The sequence below is a fragment of the Micropterus salmoides genome, unplaced genomic scaffold (genome assembly GCF_014851395.1).
Source record: "Micropterus salmoides isolate LMB-PRFRI ecotype aquatic unplaced genomic scaffold, ASM1485139v1 Ms_hic_scaffold_7, whole genome shotgun sequence".
NCBI classification, from domain to species: Eukaryota; Metazoa; Chordata; class Actinopteri; order Centrarchiformes; family Centrarchidae; genus Micropterus; species Micropterus salmoides.
The window spans coordinates 25453372-25470862 of NW_024044459.1; the positions used below are offsets into that span (position 1 = coordinate 25453372).

The 17491-nt window shown below is 42.1% G+C and overlaps 1 protein-coding gene across 5 annotated transcripts; it reads right to left on the reverse strand.

Moving 5' to 3' along the window:
• Nucleotides 1-1111: 1111 nt before the first annotated feature.
• On the reverse strand, nucleotides 1112-16227 carry si:ch211-225b11.4 (thyroid adenoma-associated protein homolog). 5 transcript variants are annotated; one of them, XM_038704495.1, is made up of 31 exons: nucleotides 16047-16227; nucleotides 15763-15943; nucleotides 15595-15681; nucleotides 15484-15511; nucleotides 15240-15388; nucleotides 15016-15138; nucleotides 14789-14909; nucleotides 14421-14566; nucleotides 14233-14317; nucleotides 14020-14156; nucleotides 13535-13732; nucleotides 12717-13446; nucleotides 11218-11370; nucleotides 10937-11046; nucleotides 10695-10855; nucleotides 10437-10606; nucleotides 10171-10335; nucleotides 9932-10080; nucleotides 9663-9800; nucleotides 9478-9582; nucleotides 9174-9374; nucleotides 8935-9085; nucleotides 8438-8690; nucleotides 7362-7598; nucleotides 7080-7284; nucleotides 5685-5873; nucleotides 4489-4748; nucleotides 4212-4376; nucleotides 3871-4137; nucleotides 3585-3787; nucleotides 1112-3484 (listed from the first exon to the last, which is right to left on the reverse strand). In XM_038704495.1, exons 1-31 carry the CDS (start codon nucleotides 16166-16168, stop codon nucleotides 3237-3239), a joined length of 5637 nt encoding a protein of 1878 aa, XP_038560423.1. In that variant the 5' UTR covers nucleotides 16169-16227; the 3' UTR covers nucleotides 1112-3236. The 5 variants fall into 5 exon arrangements, 3 of the variants coding, with proteins under 3 accessions (XP_038560423.1, XP_038560422.1, XP_038560424.1); XM_038704494.1 differs by having other exon boundaries at nucleotides 7014-7284; XR_005442536.1 differs by having other exon boundaries at nucleotides 3412-3484; nucleotides 3585-3699; nucleotides 7014-7284.
• Between the last annotated feature and the right edge of the window lie 1264 nt (nucleotides 16228-17491).

Genomic DNA, 17491 nt, shown 5'->3' on the forward strand with positions numbered 1-17491 from the left:
CCATTTATTTCCCCCTGCCAACTGAGTCTTATTTGGCTCTCAGTGCTTGGTACATCTGTCCAACCCCAGTTTTCCTGCTTCCCAGGCTTCCTCTCCACCCCATGAGGCCTGTTTTTCCTCAGAGGAGGACTCTACAGAGGCTGATGAAGGACATCTGCCAATAGTATTTGCCTCTGTCTGCCTGAGCACAGGGAGCTGTATACTCAGCAGAGAGGCCCTTTGTCATTGTTGGCTGAGTGGTAAAGAGGGCAGCCAATGCATGAGTCAGTCAATGCTCACTAAGCCACTTTTCAAATAGATGCTTACCCAGTTTTCAGGCAATTACTAGAGCAAACACACAGCATCTGTCCGGCCCTCTCCATTACACTCATTCAGGGTTAGAGGGGTGCTCCCAGCATGCATTGGGTGAAAGTACTGAGGGTTGCAAGTGCAATGCAAGTTTTTAATGAGGATACAATAAAACCTTGCATGTACATTTAATTAATAGACACAATTGGGAATGAGCCAACTAAAACATATGGAAACCAATTTCCACCATAAAAGTAAGAAAAATAAATAAATAGATGATCATAATGCTTATTGTAAATCCAAATAATGCAATATTTAAATTGTATTGTAACATTGTAATATTTAAATCCTAATTTTCCATCTGTTTTCTTTTCTTGGCTGAGATTCACCTCCATCACTACGTAAAGTGAGCTGAAGTTGCTGACAATAATTTATTTTTAATCATATTTTTGACTTACCATCAGCATTTTTGTTTTAATTAAATTTTCAGAAATGGACTTCCATAACCAACTAAACTGAGCTGGAGTAGACTGAAGACCAGAACATTTGACATGAGACTTTTTTTCAGGAGTGGAAACAACTGCTAAAATCTGATATAGCTGAAGATAGACTAAAATGATAGACTAAAAACCAAAAACCCTGTGTTGCTATGTCATTACAGGCTTCACATTGTATCAGGCTAATTATTTAGTGTGTCCAGTACTTGAAGTGGGCAATGCTTGTAAGGACAGTGGTGCAGTAGCCTTTGTTTGCAATATGTTTTAGTGGAGATATCAAGCTTTGGAAAATGACACAAAGTCATTTGAAAGACAAACACAAACACTTTTACAGAATAACAACCTCAACAGTTCACTTTATTAAATTCAGCATGAACGGTTCTTTTTAAAAAATTTAAATGCACAGTTAAACTGACAAAACTTGCCAAAAAAGCATTTAATTCATCAAGATGGTTACTGTGATTCCATTTTTATAATAAAAAAAACATCTGAGCACAATGAGCTAGGACCCCCTGATAACTTGTGATAGGACAGTGGAAAAACTCTTTCATGCTCCAAATGGTGCACAAGTCTGTATGCGTGTCCACACATGCCCAATGAAAGTGGTTGTTCCTACTTGGCCTCGTGTCCTGTTGCCATAGTTAATCATTTAATTAGCAGGCTTACTGAGAAACTCAGCACTCTCAGTAACGATAACGAATGCTTTTATTAAGCCAGATGGTCTTTTTCCACTTTTATACACACGTTGCTTTTTGCGGTTTTGCCTTTTTTGAAATTTCCAACTTTGTTTTCAAGGTTGAGGCAGAAGGCATAATATTGCATACATTGTTCAAACAGAGTCTGATAGATTAAAAGTAAAAGTAAAATTATTATGCCTGTTTTTTCATTGAAACTGTGCATATGTATTCAGGCATACTGTCAAGAGCTCTAGCTACATTTCCATTTGTATTTTAAAGGGTCTGTGCTATGAAGCTTTGTCTTAAATTACTTGTGAATCTATGAAACTGTATTATATATGAATTAGATTTTTTGGCAACAGCCACAGCCATGTTTAATCAATAATTGCATAGTGTAGGCGTCATTAAGTGTGGCATAATTCGAATTTAGTGAGAATTCCTGTGGATTCAAGATTTGTTTTTCCCTATAACGTTCATTATCTAGCATTAGCTTGTTTTCTGCATCAAGAACATGACAAGAACCACCTGTAGCTTCCTTTGAGACACATGTTAATCTCGTAGAGCTCTACACACCAGGCGTTAATGTAGGTGTGGATCAAAGGGAAGTACATTGCATAAGCTTTACATATTAATCATTAATACAAGCTTAATGTCATAGCTGTTGCATAATCTACATGCTCACAAGCACGCACAATGGAAACCTCAACTGAAATAGAGGTACCTTATGTATGTCTAGAGGTATGTGAAACAGTGAAAACTGTAACAGCTGGTTTACAGTCAGATGTTGATAAATTGGTTTAGATACCGTCTACTTTGAGAATCTGCAATTTAATCACCTCTGACAGTACCACATCAAAAGGAAATAAATGTTGAGAGGATACAATAAAAACTTGCATACACATTTAATTCATAGCTTGTACAAACTCTGTCATGTCAGTGTTTGTCTAATACTGAGATCCATCTCAAACAAAACAGTGGGCTATCTGATGACGCAAGACTGCTTTAGTGTGCGGTCCGTTGCGGAGCAACTGCCAGCTCTCTATCAGATCCAGTCAATCATCTCCAGCCCTCATGTGGTTGGAAAATGGACACTTATCCAGGCAGCAGGCCTCTAATGGAGCATTAAAACATCCACTATATTCCCCTGCTGGGCACCAAGCAGCCCATTTCTCCAGATGCTTCTGCATTACATCACTGCATCAGTCTGAGTGCTGCTACTGTTGCTGCTGAAACATGGCAAACATACAACTCAGAACAACAGAGGACAGGAGCACTGCTCGAGGAATAAGAATGACTATATTGCTTAGGGTAATGGTGACCATAAAGACAGATCTCTAGGCTATTCTGCTGGCTGTACCTCTGTATAAAAAAAGCTTTATTCCTGTAATTAAAAGTTTCTGAAAATATAACTTTATAAACTCTTATTTAGAAAAACACTGCAGCAAAAACTGGCCACTGGAGCTTCTGAGGGATAACTGTTTTACTACACTGCTCTCCTCATGTGCACATGGCACCTAATACCCAATGGGTCTCTATTCTGAATAGGTAATATGATGATGGATACAACTGACTGAAGTCACTGAACTCTTACATAACCTAGTCTGCCAAGTGCTGGTGTACTGCAGCTTCAGCAGTTGCAACACTCCCTAAAGACTAAGGCTGCACATTTAGATGGCATAAGCATTCCTGAAATATCCACAGGTAATTTCATCCCGGGCTTCATCGGCCAAAAGGCTTTGCTCATTGAGTGTACAGAAAAAGGCCCTCCGTTCCGTCATAGTGGCAGCTCTCCAGCCACGGCAGCTGTCACAGCAGAGGGAAAGTGGACACCGTTCTGGCTGAGAAGACTACAAACTTCCTGTAAACACATGTGCAGGGATGAAGGATCACAAAGGTGCTGTACATTATCACATGTTTTCAACAGCCGGAGGAGAAAGGCAGCCCTGGTGAACAGGCCGCACAGAGTGCTGTGGAGAAGGGGGTCCATGAGGAGAGCAAGCCAGGCCGGGGTCAATGTCTCATCTAGAGAGCAAGAATAAATACTCACATTGTAACATTTAGACATCACATATTCATTTGTCAAACACATTCTTATTTTCAGACTGACACACTAATGTGGTACCTGGCTGCAGCTCTTTGCAGAATGCGAGGCTGTCCAGCACCTGTGCAGCACTCTCCTCTGCCCATGCAGTCAGGCTCTGTGCCAAAGCAGAGGATTCAGAGTATTTTTCAGCCATCTGCAGCAAGTAAGGCAACACATGTGCAGACATCACAGAGGGCTCCGCAAACACATTGGCCTCATCCTGCTCATACAGACTGGAACACCTAAAGCAATAATAACAGTTAAGCAACACTCAGGCAGGGTTGGTCTTTTTGTACAAGTGTATCGATTCAGTGAGGTAACATACCCAGTCTCTGAGGCCTCTCTCAGCACAGATCTGAGGTCAGACTGAGGCAGGTTACACAGCAACACCTCCAATGTGCCTGGAGTATCCCAGCATTCATCCACCATCAGGTCAAGGAGGCGCGGCAGAGCCTGGTTGACCTGCATAAGGTAGACGCTCCTCTGGCTTTCTCCTCTTCTCGCATGGTGCAACATGGAGGTAAAACAGGCCGCTTTTGTCCTCACCTGCTGGCTTTGGTCCTGCAGCAAGTACAGACCCGTGTTGATCAACCTAAACCAGAACGAACCATTTTAATTTCTGTCTGTCATCATATCATTGACAACACTGTTTGACTTCATCCATACCTGATCTTGATGGCAGGCAGAGTGCTGTGCTCTGTCAGGCTCATTAGTGGAACTCCAGCCACACACAGAGCTTCGGCACACGCCATCCTGAGTAATTCTGGGGCATCTGGGGACCGCTGGCACTCCAAGACGTTACACCAGCGCTGGAAGACGGATATCTTTGAACTGATTTGCACAAAGATAAGAAGAAAGTCAGAGCTGCAGGTAGATGTTGCTGGTATGTGACTCTATACTGAAATAAAAAAAAAGAAAGAAAAGATGATAAAACAAGTAAAACCTGGAGTCTGAGCACTGAGAAAGCAGCAGACTAGCAGCATAAAGAGCTTGGGACAGAAACTCGGGCCCGCCTCGCCGGTCCTCCAGGTCCCCAAGAAACAAGTCCAGACACTCAGGCAGAATTGGCTCCTCCAGTGGGGCTGACTGAGCAAGATGTGGGAGTAAAGTAGAATCACCTCCGGCCATCACTGCTACAAGGGCTGCAAGGTAGGTCCTGCGGTACTCCACACTTTGGCTCAACAATGCCTCCCTCAGGTTTGACTGAGGATAAAGAGCATTAGTATAGTCCTTTGATCAACTCAAATGATCAATGTGCTTTTGGTGGCTCTCAGTAGGAAACATACAAGAGATTGCACAGAAACAAGAAAATTCTGATATGTATGGAAAAAAATGTAAAGCTTTCAAATTGTTTTTAATCACACAGTAATGTCAAAAATTATGAAAATATAAACAGCAACGCGAGTACAATACTACACTATTTTGGTGGTTTCCATTGGTTCAGTTCCAACAATCCAAACACCTTGTGCAGTTCCTATTTTCCTAGTTTAACTGACAATCCCATTACATGTTTCTCTTGTTACTGTTACTTACAATTTACAGTGCGCAGTGCCGTTGTGTTATTTCTAAACATCTTTTCATTTACCATTACTACAGTTAAACTAACTCTGATCCATGACAGCAGGGTTCCCACGTATATGACGTAAGGGTAAACAACTACTGTAAAATAAATGACTAGGCAACAAGAACAGTAGTCCCTATCTTTGTCTGCATATATGCATTATCACATGTTATCAAGCTTGTTTAAAAGAAAGTCAATTAAACACTTAACAGGATATACATGGGACAGCACAACTGGGTGCTCTAGATAATGTAACATGCTGGAGGGATAATCTAAATGACCTACATGAACAGGAAATAATAAGGACAGAAATCCTCAAACTGACTGTACTTAAGTCTCCTTGATGACAGAACATAATAGATTATACACACACCCTTATGTCAGAGGAAAAAACATCTCCAGCCAGATTTCAGCCTCAGATGGCTTTATATTTAAGCCTATCTTTGCTTCCTCAATTTCCTCACATTGTGCTCTAAGAAGGTCGTTATACTGAAAGCTGTTGGACGGGTTTTTGAAAAGGCTGTTTCTTTGTTGTTGTCTGGTTAATGTTGAAGTCTGGGGAGTAGATTATGTCTCACCTGCAACACCCTTTGGATCACATCTTTCAAACTGGTCTGTTGCAAACCCCGCCCATCCACCACCCACGTAACCAATGAGAGCCTCAGATCAGGGCTCACTGCAGAGAAGTTGTACCAGATTTGACATGCCCACTTAAGATCTGCACATAGAAAGTGGATGGCTTGCTGATGGAAGGAAGACAACCCAACCTGTGGAGATGAAATAGATAAAGCATTAGAAAAAATATCTGTTGGGCATCCTGGTAGCCCCTGAATACTTGATTTAAAGGCCCTGAAAACTAATTTTCTCAACTTACTTTGAGGGATAGGGCCCTAATTTTCTGTTAAAGTTGGAACAACTTTTATTCTAAACTACTTTTGCGCTACCTCGCAATATGTTTTGTGTTACTTTGATGTAGGGCTGGGTAATTAAACAATAATGATAATTATCCCGATATAATTTTCCTCAATAACAATATAACAACTGTTCAATAAATGTTTGATATAATTAATTTGAATCACGAAAGAATTAGCGCTTCAGTTTTCTATTAAGATATTTATTTTGTTGAGGAAAGAGACTGAAAAAAGATTTCACTTAATTTTGCTTATGTATATTTGTTAAAAGAAAGATTTTTTCATTATTGTTTTACCTCAGATTTGTTAAGTGATCCACTGTTTGGTAAGTGTCACGTTCTGACCATAAAGAATAGTTTGAACCACAATTAACCATCTGTTTTTTTCAACTTTCACAAAGGTGCAAAAATCAGCCATTAAACTTAAAAGAAATAATGATATGACATTTATTGTGATTTATCATGATATGGAATGATATATAATTTTTTATCGTGATAACATTTTTTTTTTTTTAAATGTAATGTTATAGAGAAATACTTAATATTTTAGGCCGGGCTTTAAGGACTCTAAGATCTTGAGTATTTCTGTATTACAGTAAATATTCTTGACTAAATTAGCAACAATTAGATTCACAGTTCTTAGTTTTAGGTAAAAACATTCTTGCGTTTTATTTATGAGTTTAATGCTCTAAAACGTAGCTTATCTGCTTCATCAGGGATGTGTGGATGTGGTTTGATCACATCTGATTAGCAACATAACAAACAAAATGGCATCATCAGATAGTGATGAATCCTAATTGGTACACCTAAATACATGACATCATGTTTTGTCCAACACCTGCCCACTTAAAACCAGTGAGAATGGCACAGAAAAAAACCACACAGGCAGACATTGCACGTGAAATAATCTAAACTGTTCAAACTTTGGCAGAAAATGTTGTGTTCATATGTGAACACATTGATTACAATAAAATACTGATGCATTTAAGACACATACCATGTAAATGCAATGTCCCCGGTTTGATTCCGGGCCAAGGACCTTTGCTGCATGTGTGTCACACACCTGAAGCTCCCGTTGAGGTGTTTGGAGGTCATGTATGAGTGTGTTCCGGAGCTTTGACAGGTAGGTCTCGCAGCAGAATCTTCTTAGTGAGTCGGCCACTGCGATATAGGCTGCTCTCACTAGGGGGCAGCGTTGGGTTTCAGTCACCAGCCACAGCGAGGCATCCACCCTGCTCACCACCTTGCACAGGTCAGCTGAACGGGCACTGGGAATAGAAACACAGCGGGATTTCAAAGCCTGAAACTGTGTGATGAAGGAATAAACAGATCTTTTAAGTCTCACCTGTCTGTGCTGAGTGCTTTCTCTAGAATAGCTTTGATTTGCAGCAGCTGTCCGTGGAGCCGGTTGTGACAGCAGCGCTCCTCTGGACTGGGCAGTTGAGCCGCCAGTTTGATGAGGATGTTCATGTACTCTGAAGGGGGAGTCAGGGCAACCAAAGCCTTGGAGGCCATCACTCTCACACTGTAAATGGGACTGGCAGACAGCTGGAGTAAAGGAGGCAGGAAGTCTGACAAAGCTCTGGCAGAAGAAAACCAAAGACATTCACTCTCAACTTAGTCCTTCCCCACACCTTTGTATGAATACAGTATAAAATGCCAAACTATTAAAGGAATAGCAGAGATTTAGATGAGAAGATCGATACCACTCTCAGGTCTGTCCATTCAACATGAAGCTTCCGCCGGCGGACGGTTAGCTTAGCTTAGCTTAGCATAAAGACTATAACAGGGGGAAACAGCCTGGCTCTGTCCAGGCTTAGTTCACTAACTAACAAGTTATATCTTGTTTGTTTAATCAGTACAAAAAAAGTGTAGCATAAAAAATTTACAAATTCACAGTTTTCCTGGGGGTTGTATGCTGGACCATTTCAGGATAAATTGCAAATTGTCAACTGTTGTCATTTTTATGAACAAACAAGATATAATGTGTTAATAAAATATAAAATACTTTATTTTAAAAAAGGAAAATATAACGTGGTGGGTTTTTTTACTTTTGGACAACCACAAACCAGCGCTTTCCGCGTTTCCAGTCTTTGGTCTAAACTAAGCTAGCCGGCTGCTAGCTCCAGCTACATATTTACTGTACAAATAAGAATGTCATTGATCTTCTAATCTTTTCTCTTGGAAAGAAAGCAATTATCAAACAATTCCTTTAACCAGTGGTCCTCAGTCACACTATTAATTAATTAAATCAGCTATTTTTTGTTAAGCTCCTCCTTCACTGGTAAGGTGAACAAATTATTGAATACACAGGTCTAAAATTTGGTTGGAATAAGAACCTACATACTAGATGAAAACCACTGCTATAAAGAATTATAACAATTATTATTAACTGCCAAGTGACAAGTAAACCATAATCACTCTGTTGAGTCTTGGACACCAGGCTGGAGTTGGGCTAACAGAGTGAGGACAGGGTAGAGCGAGGGTTGGAGGTGCAGCTTGGCCTCATTAGGTGGACCCTGGAGGTCTTGCGCTGCCCCTTTCAGCTCGCCCAGAAGGAAGGGCTGGAGTGCAGAGTAGTGGAAGAAGAAGGCAAGGGGGGACATGCCATGCTGGGTGGGGCCAGCCTCTTCACTGCTGGGCCGCTGGCCGAGCATTCGCGAGCACAGAGAACCTGGAAGATTTTAATTAATGTTGCATTAGGGGTATTTTTTAGACCAGATATTCAATTAGTTAATTAGTCAAAAGAGAGAAAATTCATTTTCTGAATAAATAATAACTGATTTTCTTGCCATTTTAAAGACTAAACAATTAAAACATTTAATAAAGAAATGAATGGGTAGATTAACTGATAAGCCATGTTTCATTTTACAAATTTGGACTTAAAGTAAAGTTAACTATATGTGCCTGTGTCTTACTGTAAAGTTGCAGGGCAGCATTCCTCATGACCCAGCAGGGAGAACTGAGCAGAGTGAGTGACAAGATGGCAACAGCAGGAGCAAACTGAAGGACAGCTACTCCCAGACCTGAGCCACGCACCAGGGCCTGCAGAGTGTGAACCGCACACACCTGTAATGGAAAGGAAAATGATGTAACCACATTTGCCTTTGTGGTTAAAAAGACCAATACCCTCATTCTTATGGCTGTGTCTACAAACCTGTGGCAGGTCCAGTGTTTGGTCCCAGTTCTCAGGTAGAGGGGTTTTGGCTGTCTCCAGTAAGGTTTGCATACTGTGGGCTAACAGTTGTTTTGCTTTGCTGGCTTCCCCTGCTGACACAACACATAGGATGAGCATAGGCAACCCCGCAGCCCGCCGGGTCACTGATGTGGAACGAGGGGACTGCACAACCTGCAATCCCTAGAAAGAGACATGAGAGAAAATGCATCTATAAGCCTGGAGTCCAGCATCTCTGTTTATTAATAAAAAATGGAAAAATACATACACACGTGTCATCACTCACTTGTTTCAGCATTTGGGCTGGGATATCCTTGAGATCTGGATCATTGCTGCTTAATAGAGAGGCACAGAACTTGGTAAAGCCGATACAGCATCCCTCTACTGCCCCCTGGTGAAGAGAAGTGTGTTTTTCAGAGAACAGGAGCAATGACGTGACTTAATGCCTCTAAATGGATTTATAAAACTTACCCAGTGACGGCATTTGAGGAGAATACTTTTGAATACTTTTGATGCTTTCATTAGATCCTCTTTTGTTAGAAGGCACTTGCTGGGTTTGGATTCTGTGAGAATTCTCTCCACCAAAGAACCTAAAAAGATTCCTATTTCCTAATGAGAAAACATGAAAGCAAGTCATGTTGAGAAAAAAATACACACGCAGCAAACATGCTAAGCTAAACTGCCAGTCCTTTGCCATGTTGAGATAATTTTGGTTAATGGTGCTTCTGGTTCTGTTTTACCTTAAGGGAGACCCAGCAGCAGGTAAGAACGAGGCTGTGCTCTTCAGACAGCAGGACACACTCCTCTCCATCCCCTTGGCTTCCTCCAGACGCTTGGGCTATTAGAGAGCTGATGGCATTTCCCATATCACAAAAAGAAGGGGGGGCATCTGATACAGAGGAGAGCAATTTCCTGTGTGGTCTCATAAATAAATCTGAAATGTCATGTAATTCATCCCCAAATCGGTATTGTTTCTTACCCTTTTCAGTGGCACAAGCATCCTGGTCGCCATACAGAACACCCAACAGCAGCAGAGAGATTTTCTCCAGCAAGCCCAGCACCTCAGTGGTCAGACTGTGATCAAGTATGTCACAGACACCGCTGGGTGCCTCAAGCAAACACCTCTGAAGTGCACTTAAAACACCTGGAACATAATTCGTGACAGGATTTAAACAACTGAACAACATTTTCTAGGGTTGAACATAATTTATGGTGGATGTTAGTGCTGTACATCTTAAGTCTTACTGTGTATAGGCTTGGTTCTGGCAGCAAGCATCATGTCAGCCTTGGCTGTCAGGTAGTGCTCCTCCAGCTCCTTCACCAGGAATCTGACCATACAAGAGCCCTTTTGGTTACTTCCACTGCTGACAGTAATGTTAGTGCTCAGCCTGCAGTCCTCAGGCTGGTCTTGTGATCTACAGGTAGAACAACAACTGATGACTGCTTATTCTTCAAGGCTAAGGCATAACTCCGAACGAGGGCATGTTAGGAGGCACGGCTTACTTATGAAGGAGGACATTCGTCATAAGTGCTCCCATCTGAGCCTCCTGCACCCGAGGGCTGCACAGAAGCTGTTTGGTTCGCGCGAGCAGCACTGCAGCGATATCATCAGGAAATCTGGGTGGGGAAAATCTCAACAGTAACCCAGCTGAGAGCTCCCGGATCTGAAAAAGAATAAAAATATCCTTTATCTACTCTCTAAAATATTTTATCTGCAACCCTTGAGGCAGTTAAGGCAGCTCTACCTCATTTGTAGAATCTTCTAAACAGCTGATAAGGACCAGCTGTTTTGTCCTGCAGATGAAATCCCACTGTCCTCTTTGTCTGGCACAGTTAGTAAGACACCCCATGTTTGCTGCAAATTGAATTCATGAAGTTTTTAAAATTCCAAGCTAAAAAAATGTAAAACTATTATTTACACATAGTACCTAATATTGACATCATACAGTAGTATATAGAATACATTTGGGGGTTTTTTATGGGGGGGTGGGGGTGGCCTTCTTTCACTGTTTTTTGCCAAACAGACCTGGAGGTTGCCCCTTCTTTTTGTCTGGGCTCCAGGTGTCCGTGCAGGTCTCCAGCACTGCAGACAGCAACAGCAACGCTGTCTTCTTCCTCTGATAACTGTGTCCTGGTGCCAGATAGCTGTATGGAAGTTGACCCAACCATTCAACAAACCCTACATGACACACAAAGAAAAAAGTGTTGATGAAAAGAATAGAATAAAATAGATTTACTGAAAAAAGACAGAACTCTACATTGCAAATAATCCACCAAAGGCAGATATTATTAGGTCCAGTAGCCTTATTTGTCCTCCCCTTCCCCTTGATGTATTAAATCATTCAGAATTGTAGTGCAATTTCAAGTTAGGTACAGGTGATTAAGCCTCCATGAGATGAGATGTTAGTTGTTTCACTTTGCTTTAAAGCGCGGTACTGCAATAGGATACCCCGACTGCAACAAGTCAGTTCGTGAAAAGTCTTCTCCTACATATTCCACAATGAACTCTAAGTGCTATTATTGCAGACAGCAGACCATGTAAAGTTACAGAGCAGGTTCCAAACCTCAATAACATCAGCACAAAAACTGCGCGCGGGAAGCTTGGCATGGGTTTCCATGGCTGAGCAGCTGCATGCAAGTCTTGCATAACCAAGCACAATGCCAAGCATCTGATGGACGAGTCTGGGTTTGGCGAATGCCAGGAAAACGTTACCTGCCTGACTATGTGGTGGAGGAGGGATATTGCTGTGGGGTTGTTTTTCTGGGGTTGGCCAAGGCTCCTTAGTTTAACTGAAGGGAAATGTTAATGCTTCAGCTTGTCAAGACATTTTGGGAAATTCTGTGCTTCCAATGTTGTGGGAACAATCTGGGGGAAGGCCCTTTTCTGTTCCAGCATGACTGTGCCCCAGTGCACAAAGCAAGGTCCATAGAGGTATGGTTGGAATACTTTGGTGTGGAAGATCTCAACTGGCCTGCACAGAGCCCTGAACTCAACCCTATCGAACACCTTTGGGATGAACTAGAATGGAGATTGCGAGCCAGGCCGTCTCGTCAAACATCAGTGTAAGACCTCACAAAATGTTCTTCTGGATGAACGGGCAAACATTCCCACAGACACATTTCCTAGTAGTGTGGGAGCTGGTATAGCTGCAAAGAGGGTACCAATACCATATGCCTATAGATTTAGAATGGAATGTCATAAAAGCTCCTGTAGGTGTAATGTGGAGCTGTGTCCCAATGCATTTGTCCATAAGGGCTGATTGCAGGACTAAGTATTCCCTGTAGGTTTCTATTTTTGATTTAATTATTAGTATTTTACCTCTATCAATTTAAACAAAATAATTCAACATTCAACTGTGAACAACAGGTGTACTGGAAAACAGAAAGGTAGTAATTTAGTGAGCATTAGTAAGGAATATAGGAATGTATACCTGTCAGTATGGACAGTATGCTAAATGATAATCAGTCTGTAGAGTAGAACATTTCATTTTTGGGGATTTTGAATCAACAGCTGTCATATCTCACCTATTCCCTGATCCAGCATATCCCGTGCCCTCTCTGAATGGGTGGCATCTCCTTTCTTTTTGCCCTTCTGTCCTCTGATATGTGCCAAGCAGCTGTCTCTGATCCGAACCAGAAATCTCTTCACACTGGCCTGAAAATGTTGTCGAAAAGGCGAGGACTCGCAGTTTAGGTTCTGAGGAATAAACGTCCTCATTATTGACATCTCCTCTGCGGTTGGAGTGTCTTTGGTCTTTGGGCTGCAGCAGAGGAGGTTGAGAGCAGCGAGACGGACTTTGTCATTTGCTGATCCCAGAGCTAGCTGGAGGGTTTCAAGGGTTAAGCTCCCCTGCAGAGCCCAGGGAGAGCCTCCAGTCACGGCTCGATAGGAGCTCATGATGCAGGCCCAAGCGTGGAGGTGGCCAGGGCGGACTGGGTCCAGGGAGGCCAGGAGAGGATCCACAGCGGAGGGGAAGACTTGAAAGGTGCAGGGTAATAAGTGTATTGAGCTGTTGTTCTGTAGAAGAGTTGCATCAGACGTCAGTGCCTCATGAAGCACGGGCCGCCAACGCCTCGCCCACTGATTGGCTAGCTCCAGCTCAGTGCGTGAAGCAGAGTTTTGTGAGCCATCACACAGCTCTCGTCTCTGCTGCTGGATCAGGCACCTGTAAAGCTCCGATCCACATGGCGTCAGGTGATTAGTCGACAAACATTTCAGGAGATGATTGGGTATTTCAGCATAATGATCCAGCACCTGATCGATTAAAGAAACATCGAAAGTCATCATGACCACGACTGACAACATTATAACAGTTAACACTGTAATAACACTTAACCCTCACCATGTCAGAACCCAGATACGGCAGTAGGGCACAAAGGCGATGATATTTGCCTTTGGCTTCCCATGGTAGTTTGATTATTCGCTGAAGTAGAGTAAAATAAAGAGTCTTCTCTGTGTCACCGAACTGCTCACAGTCCATCTCATAGATGTCCAGCAGCAGACAAAAGGCACTGCGCACAAAGTCCGACACACCTTCCACCTGCCAATGCACAGTAAACAGACATCAGTGAGGTGTAACGGCAGTAATACATATTTAAATAATTTGAGAAGCTAGCAAGCTAATGTTAATAAAGCTAAAATTGCACTGTTTAGTAATGCCACGTAGGATAGATTAGGATAACGTCAAGCAAACGTTCTTAGAATACTGTAAACTAACCTGCATTATTTGGCTTTCCATTGAGTTTACAAAGTCAAATAATGTCCCTTTACTTAAATGTTTTTCAGGTTTTTGAATTGCAACGAAAGTATGATGTTAACATGACTTACTGGGCTTTCTGCATTGGTCCAGATAATGTGAATGAGCTCTTGCTGCAGGCTGCTGTTGTCAGGCAGAAGGCGAGCGCCCGTCTTCTTCCACATATCAGCCAGACACTCTTTAACTTTCTTCAGCCACAGTGTTAATACTGCAACAGCATGTCATAATTGAACAGGCGATATTTACATTGACGCACATGAATAAACAACCGGGACATTACTCACCTTCGAAGGCAAAGTAGTGACAACCCAGCTTCTCCTCACACAAAGTGGAGACCAGAGGAAACAAACCGTTCAGCAGTAAACACGTCTGAAAAGAAGGGAAATATGGATTTTTGTGATGAAAGCAAGCACAAACAAAGTAAAATGTGTGTTTTTTGTTTTTTTTAAAGTGAGCTTTTCACTATATTCACTTCTTTGGCATCCACGTGTGAACTGAGCAAGATGTGAGGTCGACAGCAGGTCAGGAGGCCCCTGCTCACAGCCAGCCTATCCACGCCGTCCTTCCCAGTGGGGTTGCACTGTACCTGGAGAGCACCAATAGTCAGCAGCCAGGGCTCTGAGAAATAACAGGGATAAAAGCTATTCTGTCAGGAATCTCTAGGCATTCACAGTCATTTGTAGAATTTGTAGCATATATAGCTTTTATGCTTTTTTGGATATAACTCAAAATGAAATGGGATACAAAGACCACATCCATGTACATGGCCACATACCTGGGTCAAATTCCAAACTGTGATTTGCTCATGCCATTTGTCCAGCAGTGTCTGTGGTTACCTACCTAGGTGAGAGACCTGTAACAGACTCCAGGCAGCAGCTTCTCCAGCTGTGCTCTCTTGTGCTGTGTTGATCAGCATGGCCACAGCAGTGCCTGCCAAAAGACGAGTGTCCCTGTTGCAGCTCTGCAAGGCAGGATACACTGACGGATTAAGACCAAGCAAAGGTAACGACTAAAAATGTGTCTATCTTTTGAATAAGTGACACTGAACTAATGCATTAATGAGAAACCTGTCCAAGTATTATGTTCATTAGAGCCTGCAGGATCGTCTGCACTGGTGGTCCCCCATGCTCCTTGTCCCACACTAGAGGAGCCACTTCATTGGACAACAGCTGAAATATTTGCAAACACACCTGCGGAGATCACAGTTCTCAGGTCCGTCACAAAGATTATACAACAAGTCCGTGATGAATGCAATGGACTGATTCAAGAAACACAGCTGCTCTTCACGTACCTTGACAGCAATGTAACAAAGCGGTCCATCTCTCAATGATTCTTGTTGCAATGCAACAGGGAAAAACTCAGACAATTTAATCAGCAAGGAAAGGTATGACTCTCGCCACACTTCACGACCGACAGCGCTGTCTTCCAGGAACATGCAGGCTATAAAAGGTAATAACAAACAACAATAAGTTATTAAGTTGAGTGATAAAATGTGTGACATACTGTAAAACAAATAATCTCCAGCCAGCACCAACCTCTCTGCTGATCCTCAAAAGACAATATCTGAAAAGACGACACGGTAAAAGTGATCTGCAGTGCCTTTATGCAAATACATGACAAACACAAGTGAAATGAGAGCTCTGTACCTGGTCAGTCTGGACGATGGAGTGCAAACAGTGGTGGATTTCTCTGAAAACCATTGGGTGGTCCACCTTTGCCAAATGTTGCAACATCTGTCAAACAAAGATGAAGCTTTAAAGAGATTCCGTTTTGTTTTAAGAATCGTACAGTGAACAGACATATTGAGGGCTGACCTGGTCCACTTTACGACAGGCTGTGGAGATGTTGACCATCTGCAGCTGCATGGAGATGAGGAGTCTGACAAGAAGCAGGAGGTGGCTCTCCTCTAAAACATGAAGCTGTGCCTGTGGAATTTGTCTCAGCAGCTGGACAGCCTCCTCTAAACAGCGCTCCTTACATCTTTTCACACTACTCCTGTTCATGCAAGCATAATTATACGGTCATTATCACACTTTACTTAAAACAAGTGTGACAAATACAGCGTGTTCTCAAACATGCTACGGTTACAGGTACCAACCTGGAGGATTCAGACAATTTGTCAATAAAGAGCCCGAGTGTTTGGCTAACATTTTCAGGGGCTTGATCCTGGGCGATCACACAGTCTTGCAGCCTTGTCATAAGGTCTTCAAACGACAACATTGTTTTATTAACACTGTACAGAGCTGTAACGCTGTCGGACACATTGGCAGCACGCTCGCAGACTGGTCACGTGATTTAACTACTTCTATTATTCTTGGAACAGCAGTCATCATAGAATTACAGCGACATGCTGCCACCTAGAGGTAGGTAGTCAGTAAGATTTATTTCAACTGCATTTTGTTTGCAAAGCATCAAAGATACCCACGAGGAAATCGCATCACACAAGACAACACGTTCAAGATGCAAATATCAGTGAAGTAGAAGGTATCTTAATTAATAGTTTTTTAACTAAGTAATTAAAAAGATTACACATTAAGAACTTGAAGCCACTGTTTAGCCTTTGCTTTATAGGCATAAGAATTTTAAAGTAGTGAATGTATGTGTAGGGGAGACCAGGTATGGTTGTAACATGGGGAGAGTTGTAACAACACCAATTCCACCAATTAGAGATAAGTTAGGAGTTAGGTGATCATTTCAGTATTTACCTACTTCATCTGAAAAGAGGTGCATTCAGAATATATAGAGAAAAAAATGATTTTGAAGTTGGAAAGTAAAGTTTTTGACCAAGACCATTTTTGTTTAGCATCTATACTATTGCAGATAGAATTGTTTGACTTATATTAGATTGAAATATAGTTTCTCAGGCAACATGTGATGCATGTTTCTAATTTCAAACCACTATGGTAATACAGCTAGCTAAACATTGACTGACAGGGGTGGGGTGGGTTTTAACACTTCTTTAAGAAGTGTTACAACTATCCACGATACATAAAACTAGGTACTTTCTTGATTTTAATATTTCCCAGATTGCCCTATGCAGTCTGGGCCCACCAAGCCCGCATTCTGGGGTTACCAGCATTAATTTGTCAGCACTGTGACCAGTACTCCCCATTCACAAGTTGTACACATGTTCGTGTGTGTCGTCACTCTACCTTTTCCATACTTGGTCTCCGCCGGTGGAGAGGGTAGAAAAGTGTATGGGCAGCTTGTGAGAAGTGCCTGTGCGCAAGGAAATGTCCAAAGAGTAGGCCAAAAATATAGAAGTGCTGGTACGTACCGGTGAACACCGGCCCACTTCAAGTACTGACTGTGACTCTGAATAAGAATATAGACACATTGACACACATACACACACTCACCTCTAGACCTAAGGATGCACATGAGATGTTCTTTTATTAATTACATTTTAGTAGTATTTATTAGGTATAGTTTTAAGTAAGTTTATTCTATAGATAGGCTACATTTACATACACATACTGTCCATGCGCATGGGTCATCAGACAAAGTCTGTTACAGCAAGAGAGAAACATTGTTCTTTTATCT